The sequence below is a fragment of the Chelon labrosus genome (genome assembly GCF_963514085.1).
Source record: "Chelon labrosus genome assembly, chromosome: 3".
NCBI lineage: Eukaryota > Metazoa > Chordata > Actinopteri > Mugiliformes > Mugilidae > Chelon > Chelon labrosus.
Window position 1 is genome coordinate 27644485 of NC_140339.1, and position 20130 is coordinate 27664614.

At 41.6% G+C, this 20130-nt stretch overlaps 2 protein-coding genes across 4 annotated transcripts; one reads left to right on the top strand and one right to left on the bottom strand.

Moving 5' to 3' along the window:
• On the top strand, positions 1 to 6812 carry txlng (taxilin gamma). 3 transcript variants are annotated; one of them, XM_084541464.1, is made up of 11 exons: positions 1 to 42; positions 1769 to 1877; positions 2291 to 2438; positions 3051 to 3142; positions 3744 to 3914; positions 4195 to 4389; positions 4999 to 5118; positions 5290 to 5364; positions 5500 to 5592; positions 5701 to 5796; positions 6395 to 6812. In XM_084541464.1, the coding sequence occupies exons 2-11, from the start codon at positions 1785 to 1787 to the stop codon at positions 6800 to 6802; spliced, it is 1491 nt and encodes a 496-aa protein (XP_084397590.1). In that variant the 5' UTR covers positions 1 to 42; positions 1769 to 1784; the 3' UTR covers positions 6803 to 6812. The 3 variants fall into 3 exon arrangements, with proteins under 3 accessions (XP_084397590.1, XP_084397591.1, XP_084397592.1); XM_084541465.1 differs by having other exon boundaries at positions 32 to 55; XM_084541466.1 differs by lacking the exon at positions 1 to 42 and having other exon boundaries at positions 1608 to 1877.
• A 12-nt stretch (positions 6813 to 6824) lies between these two features.
• Positions 6825 to 20012, bottom strand: rbbp7 (RB binding protein 7, chromatin remodeling factor). The gene is made up of 13 exons (XM_084541467.1): positions 19850 to 20012; positions 19179 to 19323; positions 16431 to 16576; positions 14928 to 15128; positions 14706 to 14821; positions 13944 to 14104; positions 13671 to 13797; positions 13508 to 13585; positions 13254 to 13330; positions 13021 to 13078; positions 12479 to 12589; positions 11207 to 11305; positions 6825 to 10222 (listed from the first exon to the last, which is right to left on the bottom strand). Exons 1-12 carry the CDS (start codon positions 19863 to 19865, stop codon positions 11234 to 11236), a joined length of 1308 nt encoding a protein of 435 aa, XP_084397593.1. The 5' UTR covers positions 19866 to 20012; the 3' UTR covers positions 6825 to 10222; positions 11207 to 11233.
• Between the last annotated feature and the right edge of the window lie 118 nt (positions 20013 to 20130).

The following is a 20130-nucleotide window of genomic DNA, read 5'->3' on the forward strand; positions in this document are numbered from 1 at the left end:
GCTAACTTGACATCTGTGTCCCGCTTTCATCCCAACACACAGGTAAATTCTCTAGGTATTTCAGCAACATATTTCTTTATTGGTGATGTGTCGAGCTGATTTTAAATTACCTCAACACAGTATGTGACCTGACACTATTAGCCCGAGTTTATAATTTTTGCATTCACCGTGGCACTTTGGTATTTGTCGAAGTAAACTTCACTTGTAGTGTTAGCTAACATGGCTAGCCGCTAGCGCTAGTGGGTGCTAGTAGTAACAATAGCAAACTAATGTTAGCTTGCATTAGAAATTCAGTTTACACTCCTACTGCGCACTATGGCTAAACTGTAAGTCGTATCTTCACTGTCTAGTGCTGGTCTCACACCTGACAAGTCTGAGAGGATATACTCGGACCTCCAATGTTCGCGGAAGCTAATTAAAAGCGACATGGTGAATAGCTTGCTGTGCGTTTAGCTAAGTAGCTAACATGACCAGAAACGTACGCGCCGTTCTGTCCTGAGTCGACGGGACGTCAAATTAGACTCTCCTTACACTCTCAAAGGCTTGCAGTTACCTTATTGATTCGTTAAACCACTGCCTATACTTCCTTTGTGAGGAGACTTTTTAAATTTTAATCTGTGTGTCCTTTAATCAGGCGTATTATGTTTGAAGTAGTGCGCATGTCTTCATTATTTTCACTGCACTTTGTTAACACTAGCCAGAGATCAACAGACTACCTGTACGTCAAGTACTGTTTACAGTACGTTTAGTACTATAGACATGTTGGCTGTGTTCGTGCTGCGAAGTTAGCGCCGATCTTAACACGGCCGCCCGAGGTGTCTTTTCAACTTCAAGTGTCCTTAATGCGTACAACGTAGCATGAATCCTCTTGATAGTCCCGACTCATTGTATTTAGTTGGAAAAATAAGGTTCAGGGCTATCCAAAGGTCAGAGTGTGTCTCCTATTCATGTACAGGTCCTCTAGTGTACCCACAATGAGGCATGCTGTGATCAGTGCCGACATTTTCCAGTTAACAGACTGCTGCTGCTGCTGCTGCTGCACACACGTGGTTTACTGTTTCTGTCAGGTGTTGAATAATGATCTTTTTTTGTCCCTCTCAGGGTTGGCATACTTAATGTAAAGGTTGAGAAAATATCCAAAAGGTTGTATTTGTGGCACTGGAGACATGGCTGACCTGAATGCGATTCTTCTGTCTCTCAGGCGCTTGTGTTGTTAGCAAATAGCACATCAACATTTTATTTCCATTTGTTGAATAGTTTGGCCAACCCTGATTTTTCTCATACGTTCTCTTCCTCTCACAATTTGATATTCAGTCCCACAGAAAGGATTTGAACTTGTGATGATTCACCTTAATGTATTGGTAGGATTTTTGCAGCATTGGATAGTCTAGCTAGCGCATGTACCTTAATCCAGGTGTAATTTGACCTTCACTTTGATTTATTTAGGACATGTTGTTACATTTCTGTCCCATACTGACTCAAACTGGTGTAACAAAATTTAAGGCGCAGTCATAACCTGACGTGTGAAGCTACATTTTTGCTTCATTGCTGGCTGTTAGGTTTCCATGTGATTGCAGTGATGATTTTACAGAATTGTAATAGTATTATGGAGCTTTGCTGATGTCTTGTAGAAACTCGTGAGACGTGTGTCGTCAAGTCATTTGTACCTGAAGCAGCCTGACCATATCACTTAACCCCTGCAAAGATTTGATAATGCTATTCTCAAAGGTATATTTTTTAACAATCCTTTCCTACTATCAATTTCTAGCTTGTGCTCTACACAAATGGAGACAACCGAAGTATGTGAGATTGATGTGGCGACCAGAAGAATAGTGGGAGGCAGTGATTCGCCACCCGACTTGGACAGCCCATGCCAGGTAAATGATGGCTTCATGTTATTTTCCCTCATTTGTCATGGCATTAATTAAAATTGGTGTCCTGTTCAGTAACATGCAAGTGTTAGTAGATTAACTGCAGCTTTTTATCTACTAGGAAATATTCATTTTTAGCTGGTGATGCAATACTTGATTTTTACTACCCAAGTATGAAAATGATTCTTAGTTACATATTTAAATACGCGCTTTGGGGCTATGTATTTAAATACGTAACTAAGTATGTATCCAAAAATGTCTTAAATGTTGTCCAAAGAGTGGCAGACATTAACTAGAACTGAACCTGTAGCTTCTTTAAGCGGAAACACTCAAAAAGACTGGTTGTATAAAAGAGCCGCTTTGATGAGATGTTGTTGCGTCTTTGCAGTCAGATCATTTGAATATCTGTGTGTCATCAGGAGGAGGTTCCAGAGTTTGGTTTAGGGCGGTGCTGCACACAGGAGGAGAGGGGGGAAACTCCAGGCAGAGAGGACAGTCCCAGCGACCTGGGGGAAGCAGAGCTTGATCCTGGAGGAGACGCAAAGGGTGGAGATGACAAGACATTTGGTAGGTGCCACCGCAGTTCATCTTATGAGTACCTTAGACATACTCCTAGCTACATACACGAGATGGTAATTTTACATCTTTGTCTGATTTTTAATTAAACACGCATGCCATTTCTGTAAAATATACAAAATTAATCTTCAATGTTAACAGTAATAAGTAATTTATCATCTTGCAGCCATTACTCAAACAGATGGCATTTCATATATTGAGGTCCAATGTCTTAGATTACTAATGAAGATACTTCCATTTATTTCTAATTAATGTTAGTTGTTACGATAATAATAATAATATCAGAATAATAATTAAAATGAAAAAAATGTTTTCTGAAAAATGTACCTTGAATGCAGCATATCATTTGTGTGTAAATAACACTTTCTCCCTAGTGTAACACATGGGTACCTGAGCAAAAGGCATAAGTTATGTATTTGTTTTGTCATTTAATGTATATTTTTTTTGACAGCGTAAAATAAAACCTGATGTATGAAGCGGTCTTAACTCATACACTGACATTTTCTCTGGAAGTCTTTTACATATTGTACAGAATAAGATTCCTACGCTGCTTATAATCACATCAAATCACTAATGGGTATCTCTCTCTTGGTTATGTTCCAGGGAAGGAGGTTGTACTTCTGATGCAAGCCCTTAACTCTCTAACCACTCCCGAGGAGAAGCTGGCAGCTCTGTGCAAGAAATATGCAGATCTGGTAAGATGAATATCTGAAAACCTGGATTTGATCAGTCAGACTTGGATTCTGATGCCACATACACTGACCAGCTTATTCAGCAGCTCAACACTTTCTCTAGTCTGATTCTAGACTTTTCAGACATGTTTACTCTGTTAATTTCTCTCTGGTGTTGTGCCCACTGATTGTCATTTCCCGCTTTAGAGAAATTACCAAACCAATCAGAGCTTTGTCGGCAAGATCAAGAAACAGAACATCATTGACACATGCTAGAGTGTGAGAAATGGCGATAAAAATGGTCACAAGCATGGATGAGAGCCACACGATACAGTATTCCACAGGCATTACAGCTTAAACAATATAAATAACTAAATTACAACATTACGTCTGTCAATAAATATAGAAATGACTGCCAATTTTTCAGACCAATAATACACAGTAAATCAGTTTCATTAAGATTTGTCTTTTAACATGACAGTTTTAATAACAATGTCAGACTTTATTGGTTTCTCTGTTCACATACAAATTACCTTTTACTAGAAAAAGGAAAAATGGCCAGGATCATCCATCTGTATTGTAATTGTAATGTAATTTATTTATTTTTGGTGACTGGTGTGTTCAGCTGGAGGAGAGCCGCAGCATGCAGAAGCAGCTAAAAGCCCTGCAGAAGAAGCAGTCTCAGATTGTAAAGGAGAAGGTTCATCTGCAAGGGGAGCACAGCAAGGCCATCCTGGCCCGCAGCAAGCTGGAGAGTCTCTGTAGGGAGCTGCAGAGACACAACAAGACACTGAAGGTACCTCAACCTACTGCAGTGGAAACTTTTCCAATGTCATAAGGGAAATATCCAGGGTTTTCACAACATTAATTCACAACTCATACTTGATGAACCACTGATATAATATGATTTTTAGATTACATGGGTGCGACTTTGTGTCAGCTTTCATTTGCTTTTACTTGGATCCTGTTTCTGCCAATGTCTGATGATCCTTACATAATGTCACTTATTACCAGTGCGTTAAGCAGATTTTCTTCTCCTGCTCAACTCTTCTCATTCCTCATCTGTCGCCCGACAGGAGGAAAATGCCCAGCGGTCCAGAGAGTACGAGGAGCAGCGGAAGGAGGCCATGCTGCACTTCCAGATGACCTTGGGTGATATCGAGGTACAGATGGAACAGCACAGCTCGCACAACACCAAGCTGAGGCAGGAGAACATGGAGTTGGCTGACAAGCTCAAAAAGCTCATAGAGCAGTATGAGCTCAGAGAGGAGGTAAGAGAGCCCGAAACCAACTCCCTGTTAAGTTAAAGGTAACCTGTTCCAGTTATTGTTAGTGGTGGCACCAAGCACAATTTGGAATTTATAAACCTAAGCATGTTTATACTGAAGTAAGTTACCAACCACATGTACCAAACCGCAGAAAAAATGTGGACTGTGCCCAGTTAAGAAGATACTTTCAAAAAAAGCACACAGCAACTGAATGCAGTGTGTTTGTGTTTGAGCTGAAAAAACTGGAAACACTGTTGGTCCAGGAAACAGAATTACATCTGCCTTCTGTTAACTAAGTTTGTATTTTTATGGAACTTGTGTCACGGCAAAATGAAGTAGAACTGAACAAGGACAAAATGCAATACAGGAAAAACAGATTTTAAATTCTCTGTTTGAACCTGGTTAAAAGAAGCGTGAAGCTTTTATTAAAATGTTAAACTGCTGGAAGTTCTGTTTATTTGACGTTTATTAAATCAGTCTAAATCATTGCAAGGAAATCCAGGACAATGAAGCTGTAAATGAGAAGTATATTGTCTGTGATCACAGTTGATCACAGTCACACACCTCACGATGTTCATCCTAAGAGAAATGTGATGTGTGTCCTTCTTGCAGCACATAGATAAGGTGTTCAAACACAGGGAGCTGCAGCAGCAGCTGATGGATGCCAAGTTGCAGAGAATCACAGAAATGATGAAAGAACTCGAGGAGAAGCAGCAGCGAGAGAGAGACTTTGTGAGTACAGCTTTTTTGTCTGTTTTCATTTGAGTGTTCCCATTTTCACTGGACCATATCAGATGTAGCTAGTCACAGAGCAGAAATAAATAGTTGAACAGTGTTTTGTTGGTACTGTAAATGTCTGGCCTTGTGAGAGCTGTAGAACTGACTGTTGCTGTGATGTTTTAGCTGCTGAAGGATGCCACAGAGTCCAGGCGCAAGTGCGAACTGATGAAGGATCAAGAAACACAACTTAAACAACAGGTAGGCATGTAGTGTCTTGGTGAATCAGAATCTTCATGTATTACACATGCAGCCCTTTGGGAGTATAGAAGCCTGGTGCTGAGGTTTGTGCTCATCAAACAAAAAAATGACCTTTTTATTGCTCTAATCTTTCAGCTCTCTCTGTATATGGACAAGTTCGAAGAGTTTCAGAGCACCCTTGCTAAAAGCAACGAAGTCTTCACCACCTTCAGGCAAGAGATGGAGAAGGTAAGGTCAATAAACAGTCACCCACCTGTTAGTGACTGGCTGGCTCATCATATGATTGTGTTTCAGTGATTTCCCTGCCAACTGTAAACTGTTTGAATTTGCCCCCAGATGACCAAAAAGATCAAGAAGCTGGAGAAGGAAACGACACAGTGGAGGACCAAATGGGAGAGCAACAACCAGGCCCTGTTACAGATGGCAGAGGAGGTAAATGCCATAATATACATACTCTGTGTTTGATTGCCACGGTGCACTAATACTTGAGAGACATGACATGGGGTTTGGGGTCTCATTTGTTTCTGTGTGAGGGAGATTGGTGCCATGAATGCAGCATTGATGCCTAGTGTGGACGAGCCTTGGGACCCCTGCCTGTAAACTAGCAGTTCAACGAGGCTTGCTTTTTTATCCTTCCTTCTTACTCTCTCAGTGCATCAGCATCATCGTGTTATGGCTCTGTGGGTCATGAATGGGGCCCAGCTGGGAGTGCAATCACCCTAAGAGGCAGTATAAACTAGTTACTGGTGGATAGAACTCCAGTAACGTGTGCAGCTCTCTGACCACAGTCTCTCTTACTACTTTTTTTTTTTTTTTAGTAATTCCATTTAATGCTACTTTGTGCCTCTACTATACAATTCTTGCACTTGTGATTTTATTACCAAACAAGCAGCATGGTTTTAGTGACCACCTGTTACTCACATATTAAATGATAATAAGAGAGATTCCAAGATAATCAGAAATTTGAGATATTTCCAACATGAAAGATGAACTTGGACACTCAATAATTACTGTCTTATGTGTGGTGTAGAAAACTCTGCGTGACGGCCACTTCAAGGCCCTGCAGGGGAAGCTGGAGCTGCTGGAGAGGTTGTGCAGAGCTCTGCAGAAGGAGAGGAATGACCTCAACAACCGGCTCAGTCTCCTCCAGGAACAGGGAGACAAAGGGAAAGAGGCACCTCCTGAGGCCCAGCCTCAAGATCCTTCAGCCGAGCAGGAGGAGGTCGATAATGACGAGGAGGAGGAGGAGGAGGAGGAGGAGGAAGAGGAGGAAGATTCTGAAGATTTGGCTCAGGGTGATGGGCTGGAGACGGGGAGCATCCACCAAGCTCCCAGACCACCTGAAGTGGAACCCACCCTGGCTGCTCCTGACACAGCCACTACTGCTACGCTGACAGCCAGCCAGCCTGTAGAAAGCCCAACCACACATCAGGACTGAATGAGCCTACACGTCCTGTGTCTGGAGGTGAGAATGGTGTGATAGGAGGACTCGTCACACTTCAAGCCTAGTTCCACAACTGGCCAGATCCTGTAGTTGAAGACAGTAAACGGCCATGTTCAGTGGAAATCGAGATTTAATTTCTTTTTTTTCCCCAATTCGAAATGTCCCTCTCCAAATTTCTACATGGAAGCTGAACACCTAACTCTTTTTGCGATGAATTGCAAACAGTAAAATTATTGTATCAAGGATTCTACCCCAAACGTTACTCCTGCTTAATTGGCTTTGTGGCGAAGACACTGTCCCTGTTTTCTACCATAACTGCATTTTCATAGGAAACGTCCACGCAGTCAAACTGAAGCTGTTCAAAGTCTAACTGGCCTTTCATTTCCCGATTTAATAAGTGTTTATCTTAGTGTCACGTGTTTGTTTGGGAATTCTAGTTTGATTAAATTCAGTTCATGTTGCATTAGTGCAGCCTTACAGTCAGTGGGATATCTAAAGCTGGAGGAGGAAACAGGACAGTGTGGATCCAGTGCAACGTCAGGGTTCATCTGAATTGAGTCTGTTGAGGTTTTTCTGTCAGAGCATGTCGTTTGTTTCAGTCTGAAGCTTGGGAACATAGTGACTACTTCAGGAACTCTCTTGTGAACTACGTGTGTGTCGCATTAACCCTCAGCGTGCTAGCTTGTGGTTAGCCAATCACAACAGCCTAACAAGTTAAACAAGCTTGCTAACTGCAATCTAGCTCGTAGGGATATCTTTTGAATTCAAAAGTCTGAAGTGTATGAGCCCATCAGGCCAAACCTCATACTCTAGTGAGGGCTTCCCTAAATGCAGTAAGTGGATGTCAGTAAACTAAGCTACTCTTGTTCACTTTGCGTTCCAACTAGAAAGGGATCGTTGCAAACATCAGATGCTTCCAAGTATTCTGTGGCAGCATTTAGATCAGACACCAAACATAGACACAGATACATCTAAGACATCCCTAACAGGAGCGTTCCATTGTTAGTCATCTTCCATAGTCTCAAGCTGAAGCATTGGAGCTGAAAGGCATTCTAGAAGGTCAAGCAGCGTTGTATAAAATACCTAGAATGTTGGCTTCCACTGGTTCCGTTTCACAAAGGTCAATAGTCAGTGGTTTGCATGCCAAAGCTGAGCTCTAGAAAAAAAGTTTAGCTTAGAAATGTTTATCTGACTGACCTGTATGTGTGACCAAAGCTAGGTTCTAAAATAACAAGCACTTTCCAGGCTGTTACTTCCTTTCCTCAGCAACACTGTGCATCAGGTAACTGAGCTCCACCAGCTCAGTACAGCTTACAGTCTTTAGGCCTCACGCTTCCAGTTGTCCTAATGTCCAGGAATGGCTGCCTTTAAACTTCCACTGGCTGACACCACTAATCTGTAGCTTGCTTTCAACTGTTGGGAAGGTAATCTGAATTGAGCCACTGACTGCTGGATGTTTTCCACAAGTCTTGTGTTTTCCCTTTTTGCTTTATTGGTTCAGGTTGGTGATCGATTTGAGTGTCAGAGAACTAAATGTAAGACAGAGACGCACTGAGTCCTGGGAGCGTGACTGAGGGGATTACTCTGTAATCATATTTTTCTCTGAAGCTCGGTTGTTTTTATGTTATAATCCTTATTATCCTCATTATCCTTATGCATCAAACTCCATTTTTGTTGCCATTTATAGCTGAAATTATTCCAACAAAAAGCATTCAGTGGATTGCCTTCCTTGCATAGTCGTCTTCCTTGTTATTTTCCTGCACCGAATTCAAAATTGCACAGCAGAGAATTAGGACCCCTGTGAAGGACCGAGTAATATTGAATTAATTGTAAAAATGGCTGTGATATCTTGAGAATAAAGGTTTAAGTAGTAAAAAAAAGAAAGTCATACTTTGAAAACAATTAGTTATTTCAGTAATTTGTAATATCATGCATTTTTTTCCTTCAAAGAATTGCTTTTTTAAAACATACTTGGTTTGTATTTTCTACTAAGTTATCCTGTAACATGTAAAACTGTGTACCTGCCTCACAAGAAATAATTCAGTGAACTTGGTGCAGTGTGGAAAACAAACCCTAGTGCAAGGCTGCTTTTCACATAACGTCTAACTCGGTGAGGGTGTCATTGGCAGTCTTCGTCAGTCTTCCTCATTAAACCACGTGATGATGTGGGGCTGTTGGCTGCCCATAGAGGTCAATACATGTGTCATTATAAATGGTACTCAGGGTTATGTAATATAAAAACTCATTTCAGTTACCATGGGTGTGGCCAAATCAACCATGAGTGAAAACGTAGAATTAGAACTTAAATTGGATCATCTTACCTTCCACTTTTACTCATTTATGCTTAAAATAGCTCAAAAATAGTTAGTGATTTTGAAATAATCCCAACATTACCAGTGAATGACACAGGTTAAGACATCTTTTACTCACTCGTCTCAAGGCAACAAAAATGATGTCAAAAGATGAACACTTAGTCATGTCCACGTCTTCTTTTGAGTTCTTGAGCGTCCAGAGAAGAACCAGGACGAGAGTTCTCAACTACTTTGCTTCACTGACAAATGATTTTTCATGTAAATTATGTTTAAAACATGACATTGGAATAATGGGCTTTGTCTTTGAACTTTATACTGGAAATAATTGAATGTGACTGCTTTTCTAATGGGTTTGAATAAAAAGATGTTGATTTCAATCAGTGATTCATATTATCAGGAGCTATTCCAGAAGGAATGTGAACATAGGAGGTATCAGCAGGGGTCAAACCAAGTTTTAGATCTTGTTAAATATTGTGGGATGGTTGTACTAGTGATACATTTCTTCGTTCTGTTTTTGGGCATCCTCTGCACTTTTTTACTGTAATTCAGGTTTTCTTTTGGGGCACCCTCACATAGATGATAATTTGGGTACTGTTAACCAACACACCTAAACCTTGACCTTGAGTGGCTCTTAATTCATGAAGCAGGATCTGTAACCCCTTTAACTGCTTCATCAGCAGACTCCTCCACTTGCTCTCTGTGGGTATAGTTAAATAACTGATACATATTGGCATCTTTGGCAACTACTTTCACCTTTGAGATACCATACACAAAATCTAGTATATGAAATCAATAGAAATCAGTATATTGTAAAGGCAATGAGTCATGGCTGTCACTTTCCCAAACAAATGTATGCGCTGTTGTGAAACTGGGCGAGACATGTTCATGCTGTCATTTTATTTGACTTCTCCGGCCTTTGCCAACATTCTTCTCTTGCAGTTTGTGTTGATTTAAAACTAAACAGACGTGAACAGGGTCAGGTGGTGGATAGTTCAAGTCTTGCTCAAGCTGAGGCAAGACTTTGCAGCTTCTGCTTCCTTTTTGGTATTGCCCCAGACCAACTCTCAGGTAATGCCAGAATCTACCTCGCAGGTGAGACTAACTGTGAAAAAAAGAGACATGAGTCACCATAGCTTTGGAGAGCTTTTATTTTTACTAAAAAAAAAAAAAAAGAAAGATGAGCCCACACACCCTCTTGATTGTACATTGTTCTTAAAGTCCTGTCTTGCTTTTCAATAAACATTTTGTAGAATTTTCTATGGACATGGAAAACTATGGATTTATTTCCTCATTCTGTTTTGGTTTTTTTTTTTACATAAAGGACACGTTTGTTTTTGAAAAGTTACAAAAGCTTTATTGCGGTTTGCAGTGCAAGAAATCTGACTTTATGGAACAACAGAAAGATGAGGAAAATATAAACTGTATTCCACAAGTGCTCAAATTTTTCAGTCCACACGAGCCAAATACTGAAGTGTTGAAGTACCGTATCTGGTAAACAGCAGGGAATGCTTCAAAGGACAATGACATGACGGCTAAATACAATATTATCTAACAAACAACAGCCACAAGTGCTCCTCTGGTGAAAAAAAGGTTATAAAAGAGCTTCCCTGAGCATGGCTACCTTTTAACCAAGATCAGGTCTCTCCAAGGCATTTCAACCCTCCAACATTCTTCTATTATCCAGGTTTCAGGGAACCCTACCATCTAGAGGTTTTCTGCCTAACCACTGTCAATATGCAGTGTGACACTTTAATGTTTTCCTTGCATAAGCCCTTTGTAATGAATTGGTCATAAAACTTTTGAGCTCTTCATTCTTCAAAGGCCCTTCACTTCAACATGCCACCAACACCGGAGATACAACCACCTGAGCAGGGAAAGCATTTCTAATCTTTATCTACTGCAAGTGCTTAAGTGCTTTTGGGTACCAGGCAGGGCCACAGTGAAGTGTAAGCAACTCGATTGGCGAGACTGGAGTCTGAGCTGCCTCCAACTCCTGACATTGTTCATTTTGCATTTTGAGATAAACTAGAGAGGGACAGGACAGACTGGGCCGGGTCTGGAGCTCAGGGAAGAGGAGGGGTCATGCCTGGACAGGGACTTGTGCAGAGCTGGGTTAGGATCCCTGAGCCTCCAGCTCTGATGCAGGGGTGTTGTCGGGCTCCTCGTCATTGTAGATATTCTCCGCCTGGAAGAAAAGTGGGGGACAAAAACAAAAAAAGATTACTGAAACATCGAAGATGATGTCTTGAAAGCCAGCATAAAGATCTGATCAACTTTGACCAGAAAACAATTGTGATGGCCAAACAACTGGGTCAGAGTATCTTGGTGGGTGTTATAAGTATGTAGAGTTTAGCATCCTCCAAAAGTACTCAAAGGAAGGATAGGGATGCGCATGGAGAGGGTCTACAGACTATAGAGCAGGAGTGTCAAATATGTGGCCTGTGGGCCAAAGCTGTCCCACCATAGGGTCAAATCTTGACCTGGGGGATGAATTTTCAAAGGAAGAGGAGAAGGAGGAGGAGGAGGAGGAGGAAGGGATGAGGAGAAGGAATGAAAAGGAGAGGACAAGAAGCAAGGCAAAAAAGGAGGAGGAAAATGAGAAGGAATGAAAAAGAATAAGGTGGAGGAAGAAGAGAGGAGTAGGAGAAGGGGGAGAATGAGGAAGAGGAGGAGGCCGAGAAGAAAATGGGGAAGGAGGAGCAGGCAATGGAAGAGGAGGAAGGACTAGAAGCAGGAGGAGAAGCAGAGAAGTAGATGGGGAAGGAGGAAGAAGAGGGCTGTATGTGACCCCTGAACTAAATAGAGTTTGACACTCCTACTCTAGAGCATCTGTGGGATGTGAAAATACAAGTCCATGGACGTCCTGCGCTGTAACTTACAGGACCTGAAGGACCTACTGCTGACATGTTGGAGTTCAGAGGTCTTGGGAAGTCCATGGACGTCCTGCGCTGTAACTTACAGGACCTGAAGGACCTACTGCTGACATGTTGGAGTTCAGAGGTCTTGGGAAGCCCATGCCTTGATAAGTCACAACTGTTCTGTCTACACAATATTAGCATTTGGTTTTAATGTTGTGGCTGATTGGTAAATAGCTTTAAAAGCTAAAAAGGCAGTGCTTCTATAACAAAGATTTGTAGACTGTGTCTACCATAACATCTCAACAGCTCATGTTGACCAGCTCTAACTGGACTCTAACTTAGAAACGCTGTTGACAACAAGCAAAATGCCGTTAAAATAATATGTTTAAATTACCTTAACACAATGTACATTATTCTACATCTTCTATGTTAATGTCACATTGAGACAAAGCCAAAAACATGTGACGATGAAGATGATGATAAAAAGCGGCTATAGTCACCATCTGCCAGACTTGCATGATGTTATCCTCAGACACAGAGCAGATGATCCAAGGCTCATTGGGGTTCCAGGTGAAGTCAGAGATCTTTGCTGTGTGCCCACCGTGGATGAACTGATGCAAAAAGGTAGAGACAGGGACATTTATGACATCAAGACAGGAAATAAACAGACAAACCATCCTGCCTAATAGTGTGAAAGGGAACGGATGTGAGAAACTCTCTTGCTGTGTTCTATGCTTATGCAGAGTGTCACATTGATGTGATGTATAATCAGTAACAAATGAAACTTGAGATGCTTTACAGAATCCACAGTGTGTAAAGCAGAGTAAGTACATGGTCTTGTATTTATACACCACTTTTCTACAGGCGTAGTGACACTTTGAAACATCTATTCACACACAACTTGAGGTCCAGTGTCTTGCTCAAGGAGATTTTGGCATGTGGTCACTGTGCCACTAACCCCCTGGTTTGTGGACAGCCTGCTCTACCTACTGAATCGCAGCTTCCCACTAAGGCAATGCTCCACACAATAAACTAATCTCACCAGGAGCTCTGGAGGGCCATCCTCAGCATCTTCTGCAGACTGTTCCTCCCCGATTTTACTAGAAAAGGAAATTCACACAATGGAAGAACAAATACCAACATTAATATTTCATTTTTTGTTTCTGCCATGATATTATTCAGATTCTGTTTGAGGTACAGTTATCCTTTTCACATATTTTGAGCAAACATTTCATATAAAGATGGGGATAATTTGGCATGACGGAGAGTTTTTACCTAAGATCCCAGACGTTGAGACGGCGGTCAGTGCCACTGGAGGCCAGGATGGTCTCATTGTGAGGAGACCATTGTACCTAATGAATAGGACAGGTAATCAATGACAGGTCAATGTAGTGCTCATATTAGTCCAATTTTAGACCAGTTACAGCAGTTTTTAGGGATAAGATGGCCGTTTGTAGATTACATGTTGGAATTCATTCACAGACGCATACTGTGTTTGCAAAATACATGGAAGCAGAAAATGTTCTCACCTGGAAAATTTCATCTTTGTGGGACTCAAAGGAGTGGAGCTTCAATTTGAGGTTTCTTAGATCCCACAATGCAACAGTCTAAAAGAAATGAAACAAGCATTGTTCTCTGGTATATACTGTAACGAACATCACTATCATCACCATCAAAATGTTATTTCTGTACCTTATCGGCGGAGCCAGTGGCAAGAATGAACTCGCTGTAGGGGTTGAAGCTCAGACAGTTGACCTCAGCAGTGTGAGCGTCTACCGAGTGGCTGGCTTTGGATGTGTTGTTAGACCGAGTGTCCCATCTGGTAGAGGATTAAGGAGGGTCAAAGTAAGGAAGCGCATTTATTTTGGTTAGAAATAAAAATGAAACTGAGCACTTTTAACATGAACACCATTTCCACACAAAACCAGACGACAGACTTATGTAGTTTACTCAAAAATCACTTACACCATTAATTTCTGGTCGTCAGCAACGGAGCCGAACAGGGATTCATGAAGCAAATGCCACGAAACATCTTCCACCACTGCTGTGTGACCAGTGAAGATGGTCTTGGCATCCACAATCTTCCCTTCCTTTGGGCCGGCCCCAATGTCCCACAGGCAGATGGTCTGGATAGTAACCAAAGGGGAATTAGTTTCTATCCTTATGCTCAGTGGCATGATAAAAGCTTGGACCACTCAATTAAAGACAATAAACATCAGCTAGTAAAAACAAGTACATTTAATCAATATACAACTAACAATATATAGTAACAAGGAGTTATTCTGCTGTATAATTAAAACTCTGCTGCAAAAACATGTATACTTCTACTTCAGTATAATTCTGCAGGGATTTAACATGCAGTTAAGTTTGTTATTTGAGCTCTTTACTAAGGTGCAGACTGTCAGCTCCTGAGGGTTTTCACATCCACATTAAGGAAGGAGTCGTTCAGCAATGCACCAGCACTGTAACGCTTCTGTTCATCACTGCATAAAACCCACCCAAATGATTGGATTGGCCCAGCAAATCTTTACTGGAGCATGACCAGTTCCAACGGAGACTCCAGACCAACAAAACCTCCAGGCTAACACCTGCTGTTCATGTGATCACACTGGCTCTAAAATTTATTCTGCCTTCAGTCTGAATAATCCTTAGGGCCCTTCTTTCTGGTTCCTATTGTTATCTATTGACAGCCAGTATGCTAAGGCCTGTTTAGTTATAGTCTCTTACATGGTCATCAGAGGCACTGAGTAGGTTGCCGCTGAGGTTTGGATTCCAGGAGAGGCCGTACCCTTCTTTCTGGTGGCCTTTCAGCCTCAAGTCAGGATTACACTCCCCACTTGGATCTGAAACGCACAAAGACACACTGCATTCATATTCACAACCTGGACTCATTATAGTGAGTATTTGGGTACATGTAGTTCTAAGTATTTAACACAGCAGTGAACCAACCTGGCTTAGATGGATGCTTAGTATAGTCGAAGACCAACACATCAGAGGTTGGAGTCTTGGTGGCAATGATACAGGGATTCTGGGGCATGTAGCGTGCTCGGTTCACCTCTCCTTCATGGTTGATCTTGATCTCGATCTCTATCTTTCCACTTACAGAACCAAATCCACCAAACTCTGACAAGACAGGAAAGTCCAAGGCTGGAAATCGACACAGTTTGATCAAGGTGTTCTACCTGAGCATATATACTAGTGGAGATATACTTGTGGATATCTTTTTTATAAAGCATTTTAGCAGATAATTACACCTGATAATGCAGCATTGGTAGCAGACAGAAAAAAAACTCCACCTCAGTTATTAATTCAGATGTTGCCTGTTTGCACAAGAGGGTAAGCTCCCCAAGACAGCCACAGTACAAGGAATGAAGCAGACTTCAGGTTATACTTTACTCAACAACAGAGCCTGTCATCAATAATTAAAACAAAACTGAAAGTGCTAAGGGAGACATTGTGAACAATTTATCAAACACCTGTTTCATCTGCCTGCCCCAGGTACAAGTCTTGCATATGAAACAAGAACCCCGAAGTCAGCACAGAATCCTTGAGCTGACAACAACTGGAAAATGATGGAGGGGGGTCTCAGTGAGAGACTATGATGAAATGTCATGAACTAATCTTTTATGTAACGTTTGAACCTCTGAGCCATGTATCTGAGAATTAGTTGAATTCTTGCAGATTTTGAAGCCGACTAAAAACACGGACATCAAGTGTCAAACCGTTTTATTTAACACTTCATTTGAACATGTGTGCTAAACTGGTTTTGTGTGTGTTGTGTTGTAGACTTGTATTGTACCTTAAAATTGTTCAGTGGCCATGCTAACATACTAATACTACCTCTGGCAACACACCAGGGAAGTAGTGAGCCTCCAGCTCACCCACACACAGCAGGGCACCCATAAACATACCTGCTGGAAGACAGAATAGCACAGTCTCAGAATACAGGATGAATGGAACACAACTCAAGTGAACAACTCATTAATAAACCTAGATTTTAAAAAAGAGGGATTATGGGATGTATGTGGATAGGCTGAATAACATATATCAGATAAATCATATCTGCAAGAGGGATCTGAGCTGGATAGTTGATGTGATTTTTGTTTTTTTCACTACAAGCTGTGAACTAGTCAACATATTGATTTTATTTTCTTTAGTTTGTACCTAGTGGGTAGTAGCTGTCTGCTACCCAGCTGATGTCAACACAAAGACTGTACACAATCTTATATTTGAGAGAACAACACTGCTACCCGCTTGTTACATTTAAGTTGCCAGGATAAAGTCTTTTATGCAATATTGGTAATTATCTGATGAAACGGAATCACTGAAATGTAATCAAATCAAGTGATGTATACTGCCTTCCAGCCCAATTAATTACTTCTCTCAGCATATAAAACATCTACATTTGTCTACAAAAACAATGGACTGCAGTAGAACTCCTTGCATATTTACCTCCTTTCTCGCTGTCATAGTGTGAGGCATCAAACTGGGCATCATCATTTGGGACCTGGACACTAGCAATCACAAGGTGGTTCTGCTCATCTGATGTATGGGTTCCCAAAACAAGCCTGTGAACAGTGTAGTCCTTTCCCTCTGGCCTGCAAACAACATGGGCATGCATGAGTTTAATCTATACTCACTCAGTAGTAAAGATGGTTATTTTTAACTTAACATTGTAGCAGCACTTTTGGCATGGTAATAAGACAGGGTAAATAAAAAACACAGGAGATCAACACACAGACTGAAGCTATTCCATTAAGCTTTCACACAAGAAATTATTCCAGGACAAAAAATGCTTTTGGCTTAAATGGATCTCTTGGTGTGTGACACACACATTTTTGGTCAGGGATTTGGTTTCTGGTCAGTTCAGTCTGGACATCAGATTGTTAGCATCATGACCATTCTCCTTCTTGCTCATTTTGGATAAGGACTAGAATGTAGGATTTAGGGGGGTCTATTATCAGAAATGGGATGCAGAATTTGTAAATATGCTTTCACTTGTGTACCTGTGACCACTGTCCAAATTTTACTTTTTGACCTGCAGGCCAATGGAACCGCAGGTTCATCCAAATATCTTTTTTTCTTGCTGGCCAGAATAATATATTGTTTCTCTGTGTCCACATGCGTATGTGTAAATATATTTCTGGGTTGAATACAATACAATGACTGTGTGATATGAAGTGAACCCCTAGTTGCTCTCAGTACTTGGCGTGTGAATGTGCTTGTGTGAACAAATGAGTAGATGTGTCATTGTGACTGCTTTCAAATAGGTAAAAAACACACAATATAAATAAAAGACTGCTTACAATTAAGATGACGAAATAATACCATTAATGAACACCACAGTGAATGAACACACTACTTTCAGATGAGTCTAGAATCCTGTAACATCTGCACTAGTCTGCTACAAATGTTCTACCAGTCGCTGGAAGCCAGTGGGCTGTTGTGGTGTTCTGGCAAGGTGGCATTGGGATTTGTGGTGCACACTTGGAAAGCTGAAGACAGTTATGGCTGGGTGGAAACTGGAAAGTGCGGAGGCAGCGACAGGATGAGGGGGGAGCTGAAAGTCATCATGAAGGAGCGCTCTCACTGGCCGATCTTTTATTTGTATTCAGCTGTTTGCAATCTACAAGCTCTCTGCTAAATGTCACTATAACACACGTATCTCCTTAAGACATTACGTGTGCATGCGAATAGAAACCTGAAAGATTAAGTTTTGATTTGATTTGCTGAGAGTCTTGCTGGCAATGATTACGAGTACACTCCACAGCCAAGCACAAATGAAAGGGAGTAGGAGGGCTTTCCCAGCGTCACCAATCTATCTAACTTATCCATCAGTCTATTAATTGTTCAAAAGAATGAGAAACATGGCAACACTTTTCAGGTCCTCCGACCTCAGCAGACGTCACCAACATGGTAAGAAGACTATTGTTTGATCCAATCTCTTTTGGTCACTGGCTTTACTACTACTGCTCTTGTTTCCTTCTTTTGTTTAGCAGTGCAAAATGATGATGTTTAGGAGTAACTGTAAAATGTGGCTGCACTTTGCCATTTTTGAACAGTTTCACAGATCCAGAACTGTGTCTGCTTAGCCTTTAGAGAAACTCTATTGACATGTAAAAAGTGCATGGGCAGAGCACCTAGTTTGTCAGGGCATGCAGGCGGTGGGGCACGCCAGTTCTTGCATTTTATGCATCTGCAGAAACACACATGAACCCACAAACATGAACATCCAATCACAGATTCCTTTCAAAACTCAAAAAGGAGCTTCTCCTTTCATAAGAGAGGGCTTCTTCCTGATCTCTAATTTTTAAAGGTGACATAGTCAATCCCTCCGCAGAGTTGTGGTCATCATCCTGTATTGACATAAACACTAATCAGCCACAACAATATGACCACTGACAGGAGAAGTGAATAACAGTGACCATCTTGTGACAATACAACGTTCTGCTGGGAATCTTTTGGACCTGGCATTCATGTGGATGCTACTTAGACATGTAGCACCCACCTAGACACACACCGAAACGGGTTATTAACAACTCAAAAAACATGAAAAACAGCACAAGGTGTTGACCTGGCCTCCAAATTCACTAGATCCCAAACTGATCCAAGTATCTGTGGGATGATCCCCAGAGGCCCCTCCCCTCAACCCACAGGACCCAAAGGCCCCCACTAACAACATTCTGTTGCCAGACACCACAGGACACCCTCAGAAGGCCCATGTCCATTCTCTGATGAGTCACAGCTGTTTTGGAGGCACGAGGGAGACCTACACAATATTGGTCATAATGTTATGCCTGATCTATGTATTTTGTCAGAATATGTCATATTCACAAAATAGTGACGTGATTAGCACACCTGTTTGGGAATGACTTCATATTAAGAATATGAAATGTAACAAAAAAGCAATTTTACTTATGAGTTGACTTACTTATCACATCCACTCAAAGAACAGGAAGGAGTTAGACAACTATCCGGCTGATGCTCAGAAAAGTGTCAAGTGTCAAGATAATGAGGGAGAGAGATGCTGTTCAAAGGTTCAGGTCAATTCAGAATGCTAGTGTGGCAACGGTTTGCAGGAGCTACAATAAAGTGCAGCGCAGCCACATCCAGTGGACATGTACCGTGACAGACACCTGCTAACAGTGGCAGAACGCAAACTGTTTTGTCAGTAAGAGAACAGGAACAATGTTAAAATACCTGTTGACATCCGGAAGCCACTGAACAGTGAGGCTGGGCCACTCCAGTGCATGAGTCATCACCAGGTCGTACAGAAAAGGGGTGTTTTTCTTCCAGATCTTGTACTCTTCATTGATGACCCTTTCCTCCACTGCATCATCATACACTTCAGCAGAACAATATGGTGTAAGTTACAGGTATAACTGCAAATGACAGCAACTACTTTGTATTTCTCCTCAAGTGTGCTTCAACGTTTTCAATCGACGTAATTATAGACACTTCCTGATAGAGCAGTGGCAAACACATTAAAGAAAAGTAGTTTGTATGTATCCTGTGTTATCTCTGAGTTCAGAAGGTGTTTATTGCTCGCTAACACCCACTACCACGTATTTTGGCGAACGTTACGAAGCAAAGACTGGGTTAAACTGAAGTGCTGTGGTGCGGTGTACTGGCTGCATGAATGGAGCACGCAGAGCTGATGTTTAACACATGTTCCACTTAAAAACCTACTACCAAGGAGAGCACACTGTCGGGCAAGAGCAGCAGGCTTGCTGAAAGGACTTTACTGAGCTAGCATGTCATGCTAACAGTGAGTGCACCCATGACAGAAAACGTTCGTACTGCGCAAACAAAGCACCACACGAGGTAAACGAGCCACCGCTTTATATGCTGTATAGTTCAACTAAACCTACCCTCTTTGTCGGCCATGTTTCAAAATCTGTGCTATGACACGACGCTCGAAAAGAATCCAACTATGTGGACAGCGTTTTCAGTTGGAAATTCTGCTGTGGTTGTGCCCAAAACTACGTTCCTTCCTTTTCAGCGCCGAATTACCCGAGACACACTGAGCATGCGCCAGTGCGCGTTCACCCAGGAAGACCAAAACTGCGCAGGACTGTGCAGACCATGGAGACAGATTGGAGAAGTGAGAAGGCGTTTCCAGTAACGTTTAAAGAACATAATTTGATTTTCT

What these genes read in the sequence shown, in the direction of transcription:
- txlng (XM_084541464.1), top strand. Translation starts at nt 1,785, where the DNA reads ATGGAGACAACCGAAGTATGTGAGATTGATGTGGCGACCAGAAGAATA. An exon ending in TGGAGATGACAAGACATTTG is followed by an intron (nt 2,439 to 3,050) that starts GTAGGTGCCACC and finishes GTTATGTTCCAG; the next exon opens with GGAAGGAGGTTGTACTTCTG. An exon ending in AGTATGAGCTCAGAGAGGAG is followed by an intron (nt 4,390 to 4,998) that starts GTAAGAGAGCCC and finishes TCCTTCTTGCAG; the next exon opens with CACATAGATAAGGTGTTCAA.
- rbbp7 (XM_084541467.1), bottom strand. An exon ending in CTATGACAGCGAGAAAGGAG is followed by an intron (nt 15,129 to 16,430) that starts GTAAATATGCAA and finishes TGTGTCGATTTC; the next exon opens with CAGCCTTGGACTTTCCTGTC. An exon ending in CTCAACGTCTGGGATCTTAG is followed by an intron (nt 13,079 to 13,253) that starts GTAAAAACTCTC and finishes TTCCTTTTCTAG; the next exon opens with TAAAATCGGGGAGGAACAGT.